This window comes from Gymnoscopelus microlampas, assembly GCF_963454915.1.
Source record: "Gymnoscopelus microlampas genome assembly, chromosome: 14".
Classification (NCBI taxonomy): Eukaryota; Metazoa; Chordata; class Actinopteri; order Myctophiformes; family Myctophidae; genus Gymnoscopelus; species Gymnoscopelus microlampas.
The window spans coordinates 41,860,176-41,872,502 of record NC_139951.1 but is presented as its reverse complement, the minus strand read 5'-3'; the positions used below and the strand labels follow the sequence as shown (position 1 = coordinate 41,872,502).

Sequence of the window (12,327 nt, the reverse complement as noted above, 5' to 3'; positions counted from 1 at the left end):
TTTAGTTTAGGTTTAGGAAATAGATAGATAGATAGGCTTTTATTGATCAAGTACAACATTTAAATTTAAGTCAAAGCGCAATATCCTCTGACCAAACGTGCTTATAGCTCAACAGCAGTGTTGATTTCGTCAACTGAAACTATGATGAAAAATGTTCGTCGCCTTTTTTTCACTGATAAAAAACAGATAAAAACTAAGCTATGATGACTAAAATTAGACTAAATATACTGACAATTTTGTCAACAAATAAATACTAAATACTAATAAAGACAAGTCATAAGTCAAGTCATTTTATGTTTGAGCTTGGGTGTTGTGTTCTGAAAATAGCAGATCTACAAGCTCAGAACGCATCCCACTGTGACGCGTTGTGAGCTTGTAGATCGGCTATTTTCAGCATGTAACCAAGTGTAAAATTAAGGTATTACGACACCATCAAGGCACCGCCAAAACATTTTAGTTGACTACATCAACTGTAGATTTAGTCGACTAAAATCTTATGATATTTAGTCAAAAGACTATGACTAAAGCAAAATCAAAATTTGCCGTCAAAATCAACACTGCTCAACAGAAGAAATTGTGGCGTGTAGTGAGCTTTTATCAGCTATTTTAGCTTTTAGAAAATAAAAATAACATTTTTTTAAATATTTTTTTTAATCTTATTTTTTTTTTCTTTTGCAGAAGTTGAACATTTTCACCTAGAATGATTTCCTGTGTTGTTCCTCCCTACAAGGTGATCTGTTTACAGAGGCAGCAGACGCTGCCATGGAGGCCATGAAAGGCCGCTTGGCGAACCAGTACTACATGAAAGCGGAAGAGGCCTGGGCACTAGTAGAGGAAGAGGAGTAACTAGAAACATACTGGATACATATTTTTTTTTATTACGATAAATAAATACATGTCTTGGTTGAGATATGTAGGGGAGGGGGGTTCGCATCTCTGTTTCAGAGACAGCTTTTTTGTTATGATAGCAATGGAATGTAGAGGCAGACAGACTGTCAACCAGACTGTCAAATGTGTCCAAAAAGGCCATTTGAATGATTCAGGATTCCAGCCTGAATGTTAAGTTTACATTATGTTTAATGACAGCTTTTTATGTTGTTGTTGTTCCAAATGTTGCTGCGTGTCTGTCTGTCTGTCTGTCTGTATGTCCGTTTTATCTCTATGCAACCATTCAGAATCAGGCTTTAGATTACTTGGTGTTCAACCACTTAAGCCCTATAAACGTACTTGTATGATGTGTAGCAAAGATGGCAGGAAATAGCAGATATACTATTTCACATCGCATGGCAGCACGAAGCCTTGTGAGTTTGTAGATCTACCATTTTCACTAATATATAGAATATTTTGAACAAAACAAACGGCACGGTTTGTTTGATTGATTGATTTGATTGATTGAATAAAATAAAAACTCAAAAAAGCAAGTAAAAAAACGAGGTAGAAAGATTTGTGATCAAGATGTTAAATTGTCCGGTGGTTAAAATGGAATAATTCATCTTTCTGCCTCAGTTTTTTTTTTGTCTGTGCCTGTGTAATCCTGGGTTAAATTGTATGTTGTATACATGCTGCTTTGGTGCTAAAAGTGTTGAATGAATGAAGAATGTCTAAGGAATCAAAAACACAATGGTTTATTGTTTTCTTAGTTTGTAACTAATTTTAGAATACTCATTGTTTGGCATGGAAGTATAAAAAAAAATGAATATTTGAAATACATGAAAAGGTGTAAATAAACTTTTATTGCGTTTTCTTGATAAATTGTGTTGTTTTGTGATTTCTTCTTAATCACATTTACATTTTAAATAAAGGATTAAACTAGAGAAACGATGTACCGTAGTTTATGGATGGGCAAACAAATGAATATATATGAATAGTATATAATAGTATAATAAAAACAAGTGCCATAACATAATCCCTAAATACAAATTATCTTTATTAGCGGACCCGGGTACAAACACATAAAAAAGAAGCAGGAACATGAGAATAAACTCATTCAAATATGAAAATACTTATTATTGCACTAACTTGTTGCTATTATTTACACAGGAGTAGTAGCAGCAGAGGTACATCAATGTATGGAAGCACCTGTTTACTGGTACGGTTCTTTGGTCTGCTGGCTGCAGTTATTGGTACAGTATGTTTTGAACCACTTAAGCCTGAATTATACTTCATCATACGGCAGTGTCATGCAACAAAAATAGCTGATCTAGTGAACTTGCAGATTTGCTATTTTCACAGAATTTTCACCTGTAATGACCCAAAATAGGCATAGTGTGCACCCAGTAGAACAAAAATACCCGCCAGAGGCAAGTCCTAATATTAGCGATGTAAGCAGTTAACCATTTCACCCTGTATACCTAGTCCGCTCCTTATTCCCTCTACAAAAAAAACTCTTCACTGATAGTACCCGAAATTCACAGTGCATAGCGTTGCGAATGTTGTGAACTTGTAGATCGTCTATTTTCACTGAAAGTTTGTTTGGCCCAGAATAGAAACGGCAGGTTTTAAGTGGTAAATGTAAATTAAAGAGGCATGGATGTTACTGTGGAATTGATTTCCCTACCTCACACTGTAAACAGTAGATTGCCACTGAAAGTACTATGGTGATTATAACTGTCATGTATCCATGTATTTTCCCAGAGTTTCACACAGACTACATCCCCTGCCTCCAGCAGAAGTGAGGCTCCATTGTATGAGTTCACTCTATAGGTAGGTTGATGTCCATAGGCAATAACTACATGCTGGCTGTTTTTAACCAAGACAGCTCCTGCGGCATGACTTGCTGATCCTGGACCATCGACGACAAAACTGAACTGGTAGACACCTTTCACTGGTGCAGTGAAGAAACCTGGGTTTGGATGGAAATATGACATTTCTATTCCTTTCATCCAGCTATTTTTGTACAAATGAATGGAATCTATTCGATTATGCTAAATAATTACAATTAGCTTGAATAATTTCAATCAGGTGTTTATACCTGTAAATGATTGTGACAGGCCTACAGTAAACTGTTTCCATGATGTGTTATCTATTACTGTATGATTCACTGTACCTGTATTTTGATTATACGCATTGCCAACATTGGTGATGACATGTCTGTAGATCAGCGTAGTGTGAACATTGTAAGGTCCTGTGTTTCCATTTCCAGATTCCACAAGTGAGGCAGAGAAAGCCACTTGTTTGACTGTGAAACACAAGTGACATGTAATAGGACAACTATTGTTGCAATCCAGTACTAGTCTATGAATACACACAAGTATATTTTTCTGCACATAAGTTTATTTTTCTGCCTTACCTTCATTCTGCTGCTGTAGAAACCGTACCTCATGCTCTGTTGCAGTTGATCTGGTTTCAATGGTTTCAAGGGCAGCTGAGAAATATAACATGCAAAAAAAAATATTTCAGCAAAATCATTTTGCAAAAATCATCGGTGTCATCTAGTGACCGGATTGAATGGGTTTAGAGCGTAGTCAATAGAATTACCTTTCATTAGACTTCCACTGTCCTTCACTGCTCTTAGCTCTTGCTGGGTCTTTTGCAGGTCAACACGCTGCTCTGTCATCAGAGCAGTCGTGTTAGAACCACAAAAACATGTTTGTAAAATATTTCAACATAAGTGTTTAGATTATGCATACACTGAGGTCAATAGAACTACCTTCAATCGTGTCCATCGCTGCTCGTAGTTCAACTTGTTGCTTGGTCATCAGAGCGGTCATCTCTCTCAGCACTGCATGGATGTCAGCCTGACAGGCCTGTTGGGTGAAGGTAGAGGCTGCTGCCTTGTCTCCCTGTGAGCAGTGGTGGAAAGTACCTAAGTAGGCCTACATTTACGCGGTAACTAGTACAGTAGGCTACTGTACTTGAGTGTTTTATTTTACTTGAGTATGTACATTTTTCAATACTTTAGAATGTTGTACTTTTTAGTCCACTACAATAATTTGAAAAGGTACTTTGTAGATTTAGATTACATTACAAAACATACATTAACCCTTTAAGCCCATTTTATATTTCATCTATTCGAAAATAGCAGATCTACAAGCTCACAACACGTCAGAGGCAAAACTAATGAAATGGGAGTAGGTAGTAATGCATAATGAGTAGGCTACTTTTACTTTTGGTACTTTAAGTATATCTTGATGCCAATACTTTTGTATAGCTACAGTACTTTTACTCAAGGGACTCTTACTTGTGTCAGAGTATTTCTAAATTGTGGTATTGCTAGATTTACTTACCACCACCGCCTGTGTGTCAGAATGAACATCATGGATCCTTCCTGTGCCGTTAACCCCCTTTTGTGGAATGTCATTCAGGCGAACCTCATCTACAGTGTCTTCTCTTGCCTCTGTACATGACAGGCAGCCTAGTATCAACAACCCTAGAAATGCAAACATTGTGTCTCCGTATCTGTTGGATGCAGTCATTCTAATTCTCCTCACTCTTGGGTTTTGAGCTACTTATGTCTCTGTTGACCTGTTTAAATATATCCACGCCACGTGTTTATTAATCAATTATTAACCCAGTGTTATCTAAACGTATTCATCTTATCTAAATTTGCTTTCATTGAACTATGAGGCTTTTATTTTTCTCCTCTTATTTCCTCCATAAACCAAAGATTACCAGGACACACTTCAAAGCAGTCACACAAGCCAAAACAACATTGAGTGGCAATAGTTCCACTTAATTATTTGTAACATATGCTGCCACATGCTTGTGTTATCTAAACATATTTATTTTTCCCTTCTTAGTTCCTCCATAAAACAAGGCTTACAGGACAAAGATCACACAGTAGTTTGGAAGGTTGTTTTGGATCAAACTGTTGGATGGACAAGTTTCATGTCAATTAGATTTTTGAGACTATCTGACTTGCAAGTGGAAAATAGGGTGTCAATAGCAGCGATTCCAAACCTGTAGAGCTGGGCCCACTGGTGAGCCGTGAGGATATTGCAGGAGGGCCCCCAAATAATTGTCAAATCACTGTAAAAAAGAATGGTATTTTTTCTTTGGTTCATGGTATTTCTTTCTTCAAAACCAAAAAGGTTTTGTATTCATTGTGATACCAATAAATATGATGTCCATGGTCATGGTCAATATGACAATGAACTTATAGTACATACATCACCTGAAGTAGCTGGAGGGTGATATTCATTTTCGCCAATAGATGGCAGTAGTGTGTTGGTTATGTGAGTTGCTAATGTCTATGGTGCGTTGCTACTACCTGACCCTATTTCCTTGAAGGAAGTAAGTTCAGTTACTTGCTTGCAAGACAGTCAGGTTGACTGACAGCAGTAGAAATATAAACACACACGCACACGCACTCTTGTCTTCACGCACTCGCACTGTGTATTTTTCCTTTGCTTGTTTATGATTAACTTATGCTTCACTTTGCCAGAGGTATACAGCCCAGCCAGGAACAGTGACATTTTGACCATGATGTCACTGACCAACGACATGCAGCACAACAAGCCTGTATGTTAAGTTTACATTATGTTTTATGACAGCTTTTTATGTGTTGTTCCAAATGCTGTCTGTCTGTCTGTCTGTCTGTCTGTCTGTCTGTCTGTCCGTGTTATCTCTATGCAACCATTCAGAATCAGGCTAGATCAGCCTACTTGGTGTTCAACCACTTAAGCCCTATAAATGTACTTGTATGATCGTAGCAAAGATTGCAGGAAATAGCAGATATACTATTTCACATTGCATGGCAGCACGAAGCCTTGTGAGTTTAGATCTACCATTTTCACTAATATATTGAATATTTTGAACAAAACAAACAGCACGGTTTGTTTGTTTGATTGATTGATTGATTGATTTGATTGATTGATTGAACAAAATAAAAACAAAAAAAAGCTACTGTACTAAGTAAATAAAACGAGGTAGGAAGATTTGTGATCAAGATGTTAAATTGTCCAGTGGTTAAAAGGGAATAATTCATCTTTCTGCCAATGCATGTGTAATCCTGGGTTAAATTGTATGTTGTATACATGCTGCTTTGGTGCTAAAAGTGTTGAATGAATGAAGAATGTCTAAGGAATCGAAATCACAATGGTTAATTGTTTTCTTAGTTTGTTACTAATTTTAGAATACTCATTGTTTGGCATGGAAGTATAACAAATAATAATATTTCAAATACATGAAAAGGTGTAAATAAACTTTTATTGCATTTTCTTGATAAATTGTGTTGGTTTGTGATTTCTTCTTAATCACAATTACATTTTAAATAAAGGATTAAACTAGAGAAACAATGTACCGTAGTTTATGGATGGGCAAACACATGAATATAGATGATGAATAGTATATAATAGTATAATAAAAACAAGTGCCATAACATAATCCCTAAATACAAATTATCTTTATCAGTGGACCCGGGTACAAATACATAAAAAAGAAACAGGAACATGAGAATAAACTCATTAAAATATACAAATGCAAATACTTATTATTGCACTAACTTGTTGCTATTATTTACACAGGAGTAGTAGCAGCAGAGGTGCATCAATATATGGAAGCACCTGTTTACTGGTACGGTTCTTCAGTCTGCTGGCTACAGTTATCGGTACAGTATGTTTTGAACCACTTAAGCCTGAATTATGTTCATCATACGGCAGTGTCATGCAACAAAATAGCTGATCTAGAGAACTTGTAGATTTGCTATTTTCACAGAATTTGCCCAAAATAGGCATAGTGTACTCCCAGTAGAACAAACATCACCCACAGAGGCAAGTTCTAATATTATTAGCTATGTAAGAAGTTAACCACTTCACCTAGTCCACTCCTTATTCCCTCTACAAAAAACCTCTTCACTGATAGTACCGGAAATTCACAGTGCATAGCGTTGCGAATGTTGTGAACTTTATCGATCAGCTATTTTCACAGATTTTTTTTTGTTTGTTGTTTGTTTGGCCCAGAATAGATGCTAGGTTTTAAGTGGTAAATGTAAATTAAAGAGGCATGGATGTTACTGTGGAATTGATTTCCCTACCTCACACTGTAAACAGCAGATGACCACTGAAAGTACAATAGTGATTAAAACTGTCATGTATCCATGTATTTTCCCAGAGTTTCACACAGACTACATCCCCTGCCTCCAGCAGAAGTGAGGCTCCATTGGATGACTGCACTCTATAGGTAGGTTGATGTCCATAGGCAGTAACTACATGCTGGCTGTTTTTAAACAAGACAGCATGTGCGCCATGACTTGCTGATCCTATACTATGGATGAAAAAAATGAACTGGTAGACACCTTTCACTGGTGCAGTGAAGAAACCTGGGTTTGGAAGACACATTGATTTAGTTTAGAGATGTACTTTGGCTTTTCCAGTGTAACTCCCACAGGAACAAAACTGATTGAACAAAAAGATGGAAATATGACATTTCTGTTTGTTTCATCCAGCTATTTTTGTACAGATGAATGGAATCATTGTAACGATTATGCAAAAATAATTACAATTAGCTTGAATAATAATATATTATATAATATTATAAATTTATAATCAGGTGATTATTATATCTATTACTGTATGATTCACTGTACCTGTATTTTGATTATATGCATTGCCAACATTGGTGATGACATGTCTGTAGATCAGCGTAGTGTGAACATTGTAAGGTCCTGTGTTTACACTTCCAGATTCCAGGCAGAGAAAGCCACTTGTTTGACTGTGGAACACCAGTGACATGTAATAGGACAACAATTGTTGCAATCCAGTACTAGTCTATTAATACACACAAGTATATTTTTCTGCACATACTGTAAGTAACATTTTCTGCCTTACCTTCATTCTGCTGCTGTAGAAACTGTACCTCATGCTCTGTTGCATTTGATCTGGTTTCAATGGTTTCAAGGGCAGCTGGGAAATATAACATGCAAAAAAAACAGTCATGTTTGAAAACAATTTAGTTAAATATTTAAGCAAAATTATTTTGCTATACTTAACCCATTCAATCCGGGAACGCATACTGTGTCATTTTAGATATTTTAGCTATAACCATTATTTTATACTTTGGGCTATTCAAAAATAGCAGATATACAAGCTCATAGCTTGTAGATCTGCAATTCCTTCGAAAAATCTTGAAAATGTGTGCAAATCTTTGAATATATCTGTTTTTTTAAAGCGAAGATCTTTAACTCAATTTTTTCCTTCTGAGGTTTTTTCTACAAATGTCTTAGCAGATATACAACCTCACAATGCGTCGCATCGCGACTTGTAGAACAGCTATTTTCAAATGGCCGAAATGTATATAGGGCTGAAGTGGTCAATATATGTTTTGTAATAATAATAAAAAACAAAAAAGTAACTAGTAACTAAAGTTTTCAAATAATTGTAGTGGAGTAAAAGTACAATATTTGCCTCTGAGATGTAGTGGAGTAGAAGTAAAAGTAATGAAAATTGGAAATACTCCAGTAAAGTACAAATACCTCAAAATGTTACTTAAGTACAGTACGGCTACTTCAGTAAATGTACTTAGTTACTTTCCACCACTGACTGAGGACAATAGAACTACCTTTAATCAGACGTTCGCTGGCCCCGAGTCTGTCCATCGCTGCTCGTAGCTCCTGCTGGGTGTGTTGCAGTTCAACTCGCTGCTCGGCCATCAGAGCGGTCATCTCTCTCAGCACTGCATAGATGTCAGGCTGACAGGCCTGTTGGGTGAAGGTAGAGGCTGCTGCCTTGTCTCCCTGTGAGCAGTGGTGGAAAGTAACTAAATAGTCCTACATGTACTCAAGTAGGCTTCTGTACTTAAGTACAATATTCAATACTTATAATGGGTTACTTCTAATCATTTGAAAACTTAAAGAGATAGTTCAGCCAAAACATTTTTTTCCCTATCGATGGAGACTTGAATTCATGGATATTTTTTTTGCTTTTGTCTTTTGTTCTAAGCCAATTATTTGATGACGGTCCTCTTGTCAGCGATAGGCAGCGGTTCTGGTAGGAGACAAGGAGACTCTTTGTGTCTCCTACCGGAACCGTTGCCAGTCATCAAATTATTGGCTTAGGAATGGGCCAAAATCTAAAAAATATCCATCAATTCAAGTCTCCATGGGGTGACTAATCGATAGAAAAAAAGTAATTTTGGGGTTGAACTATATCACTTTAAGTTACAAGTTACTTGGTAGATTTAGATTATATTACAAAACATACAGTACATTAACCAATCAAACCCTGTTTTATACTACTTTGTCTGTTTGAAAATAGCCAATCTCCTTTGAAAAAACATCTACACAAGGAGTACTGTGTACTTTTGGTACTTTAAGTACATTTTGATGCCAATACTTTTGTATACTTTTACTCAAGTAACATTTTGATCACAGAACTTTTACTTGTAGGCCAGTATTTCTACATTGTGGTATTGCTAGATTTACTCACCACCACCGTCTGTGTGTCAGAATGAACATCATGGATCCTTCCTGCACCACTAACCACCTGCTGTGGAATGTCATTCAGTCGAACCTCATCTACAGTGTCTCCTCTTGCCTCTGTACATGACAGGCAGCCTAGTAGCAGCAACCCTAGAAATGCAAACATTGTGGCTCCGTATCTGTTGGATGCAGTCTTTCTGAAGGTGGTTTCGTGGTTGACGTGCCTTTATGTCAGAAGTTGAGGGTCGGAGAGGCAGGTGGTGAGGTGGCCGTGGTCCCGTGAAAATCTTGCGCTCGTGCTTGTTTGTGCACACGCCCGCGGGCGGCAAGAGCTGGATAATGGGGTCATCAACATGTCCGTAAATGGACAAACATGTCCGTGGCAAGACTTGCCTATGTCCGTGGCACTTTTTGTTTTTAAAAATTACGAAAAATATCGTAGATAATTTTCATTATAATGTAAAACATATTCTAAATATTCACAATCTATCATCAATCTAGTCATGCCCTTCATTAATCACTCATCATCAGGGCCGGCGCGTCCATACAGGCGACCTAGGCGGCCGCCTAGAGCGGCAGTTTGGAGAGGCAGCAAAAAAAGTCTGGAAAAATCAAATTAAATAACATAACCCTAACCTAACCCTAATCCTAACCCTAAAACCGAAATAAAGTAGCCAAAAACGTATCATAATCCGCCCAAAACCTCTAATGCGCGGGGGCACATCAGAGGAATCTCGCCTAGATGGTCCATGGGCCCAGGCCAGAATTTTCACTAATCAGGGACACTCAAGGTTGCAAATTCTAGTTTGGTATTTTGAAAAGGTCTATATCCCTAGATAATATTTCAACATGACAGCCCTTCCCAAGTAGTAGCTTAGTCCCAGTTATCATCTTTCAATGACACCAACCATAGATACAAAGAATGAAAAAATCATCTAACCTTTTTTGAATAGAACATGTCATACAGAGGGAAAAAAAAACATTATTCAATCTCTTTCTTTCACTTATGAACCTTATGAACCGCACATGAACAAGCATGCCTATTCTGGAGCAAACATTCAGCAAATGGCTTGTCTACAAGCTCACAACACCTCACGTTGTGATACAATGTGAACAGCATTTTCACTTTTGCGGGGTCACTCAAGTGCAACATTTGCAAATTCTAGTTTTGTATTTTGAATATATCCCTAGATGATATTTGATCATGATAGCCTTTCCCAAGTGGTAGCTTAGTCACAGTTACAGTATCAGTGAAGAAAGCGTGCCACTTTTTTTTTAACAGAACATGTCATACAGAGGAACAAAAAATGTAATTTTCTCTCTTTCATTCACTTCAATAATAATAATAATAGCTTGAATTTATATAGCGCCTTTCATAAACCCAAGGACGCTTTACATCAAAAACAATGAACAACTAACAGACAAACAAACAAAACAACAAACAACTAAGCCATAAGCCTGAGAGAAGTGTCTTTTCAAGGCAGCCTTAAAAGAGTCCAGTGTTGGAGCATGGCGAATTCCTATTGGGAGAGAGTTCCACAGGGTGGGGGCTGCCACACTGAAGGCTCTGTCCCCGAAGGTTCACTTGTTTGCCTTGGGGACAGAGAGGAGGTCCAAGTCTGTGGACCGCAGGGTCTGTGACAGAGTCTGGTTTATAGGCCAGGTACAGGACTACTGTGCAGATAATGTGGGGAGATAATCGCAAAAAAATTAATGTCCTAAAAAAGTATTAAAGCTACTCATTTGAAAAGGCTATCATGTTTCAAAGTACTTATATGGACCCTACAAACAAAATGGTGCCAAAGAGATTTTGCCACCTTACGTGTCCCTGACTTCTGGTCTGGCCCATGGACTAAGAGCACTGATCAGCCTAGAACCGACACTGCTCATCATGTAGATAATGATCTGTTTTGACACTCAAGTATCTTTTTCCATTGTTGGCATACCTTACACTTTCTCATCAACATAGACTACAGTACCCGTTCACCTTCATGGAAACCACAACTACAACTATTGAAGCTACCTTGACAAACAAAAAAATAGTTTAGCTGGTAGAACTTCCTGTCTCCTCCTGTCCTCAAGTAACAATGTCCTCTGAAAAGCCATCTGTCTATATAATAATAACCATATTAGTATAATAGTATAATACGCACCCACTCGCCTTTGCAGATAAGTGGCCATTTTGCTCCTGCAATGTATGGAAGCACTGTCTGTACTGATAAGACCCAAATATTGTAATCCAAAAGATGGAATATATTTGGACCCTGCGATATATATTTACATGAACTTAAATAGACCTTAACGCATGTTGTCGGGCAGGGGTGATGGCCTCCATAAGATGAATCTGAAGGCGGAACACACACGCGTTGCATGATGAACTATAAAAACGTCAGAGGCTTGACATGTTTGACATTTCAAATCCGTTTCAATATGCAAACTCGACCTGTATTGTTAGAAGGATGCATTCCAGATAATTGAAGTGCTGCATTCATCCCTAGGTATGTGCAGAAACCGGTTTATTCGTTTCATGGTACAGAAAAGTAGAACATGACGAGAACGTGCCGTACAGCACGTTAAGTTACATTTCTTTGATAAGACTTTCAGAGGTCTTTTCTCTCTCTCTCTCCCTCCCTCTCTCTCTCTCTCTCTCTCTCTCTCTCTCTCTCTCTCTCTCTCTCTCTCTCTCTCTCTACCATGCCATGCAGTCTTATGCAAACATTAAAATGTAAATTAGATAGTATCATTGCTGACCTGGCATCCTAAGTGTATGTATAGTTTCAATGTACGTCATTTATTTATTTTTTGATATTATTATAATGTTTAGACTCATGATGATAGGTTATTGGTTTATCTATGATCCTAGATTACTGAGGCACTACACTATGCATTTGATGTATTACCTCGAGTTTATCTTGCTTATTGTAAATCACGTCGCTAAATGCCAAAATTGTAAATTGTAATTGGCTTTTGTA

General features: G+C 37.4%; 2 protein-coding genes across 3 annotated transcripts in view; one reads left to right on the top strand and one right to left on the bottom strand.

Annotated features, from left to right (window-relative positions):
* Nucleotides 1-1,392, top strand: part of LOC311059763 (eukaryotic translation initiation factor 4 gamma 1-like) — a 4,406-nt gene extending 3,014 nt beyond the window's left edge. The window contains exon 5 of the mRNA XM_084077808.1: nucleotides 731-1,392. Coding sequence (XP_083933934.1) covers nucleotides 731-734 — 4 coding nt within the window. The 3' untranslated portion in view covers nucleotides 735-1,392. The remainder of the gene's footprint in view (nucleotides 1-730) is intronic.
* Nucleotides 1,393-2,445: 1,053 nt separating this feature from the next.
* LOC311059659 (uncharacterized protein) lies at nucleotides 2,446-9,548 on the bottom strand. Of its 2 annotated transcripts, none has more exons than XM_084077674.1 (6): nucleotides 9,447-9,548; nucleotides 8,497-8,671; nucleotides 3,478-3,549; nucleotides 3,290-3,364; nucleotides 3,047-3,178; nucleotides 2,446-2,842 (listed from the first exon to the last, which is right to left on the bottom strand). In XM_084077674.1, exons 1-6 carry the CDS (start codon nucleotides 9,519-9,521, stop codon nucleotides 2,559-2,561), a joined length of 813 nt encoding a protein of 270 aa, XP_083933800.1. In that variant the 5' UTR covers nucleotides 9,522-9,548; the 3' UTR covers nucleotides 2,446-2,558. The 2 variants fall into 2 exon arrangements, with proteins under 2 accessions (XP_083933800.1, XP_083933799.1); XM_084077673.1 differs by having other exon boundaries at nucleotides 9,363-9,546.
* Between the last annotated feature and the right edge of the window lie 2,779 nt (nucleotides 9,549-12,327).

Coding starts and splice junctions, on each gene's coding strand:
- LOC311059659 (XM_084077673.1), bottom strand. CDS start 9,521: ATGTTTGCATTTCTAGGGTTGCTGCTACTAGGCTGCCTGTCATGTACA. Junction 8,672..9,362: donor CTGACACACAGACGGTGGTG/GTGAGTAAATCT, acceptor CACTGCTCACAG/GGAGACAAGGCAGCAGCCTC. Junction 3,550..8,496: donor CAGCGAACGTCTGATTAAAG/GTAGTTCTATTG, acceptor CTCTGATGACAG/AGCAGCGTGTTGACCTGCAA.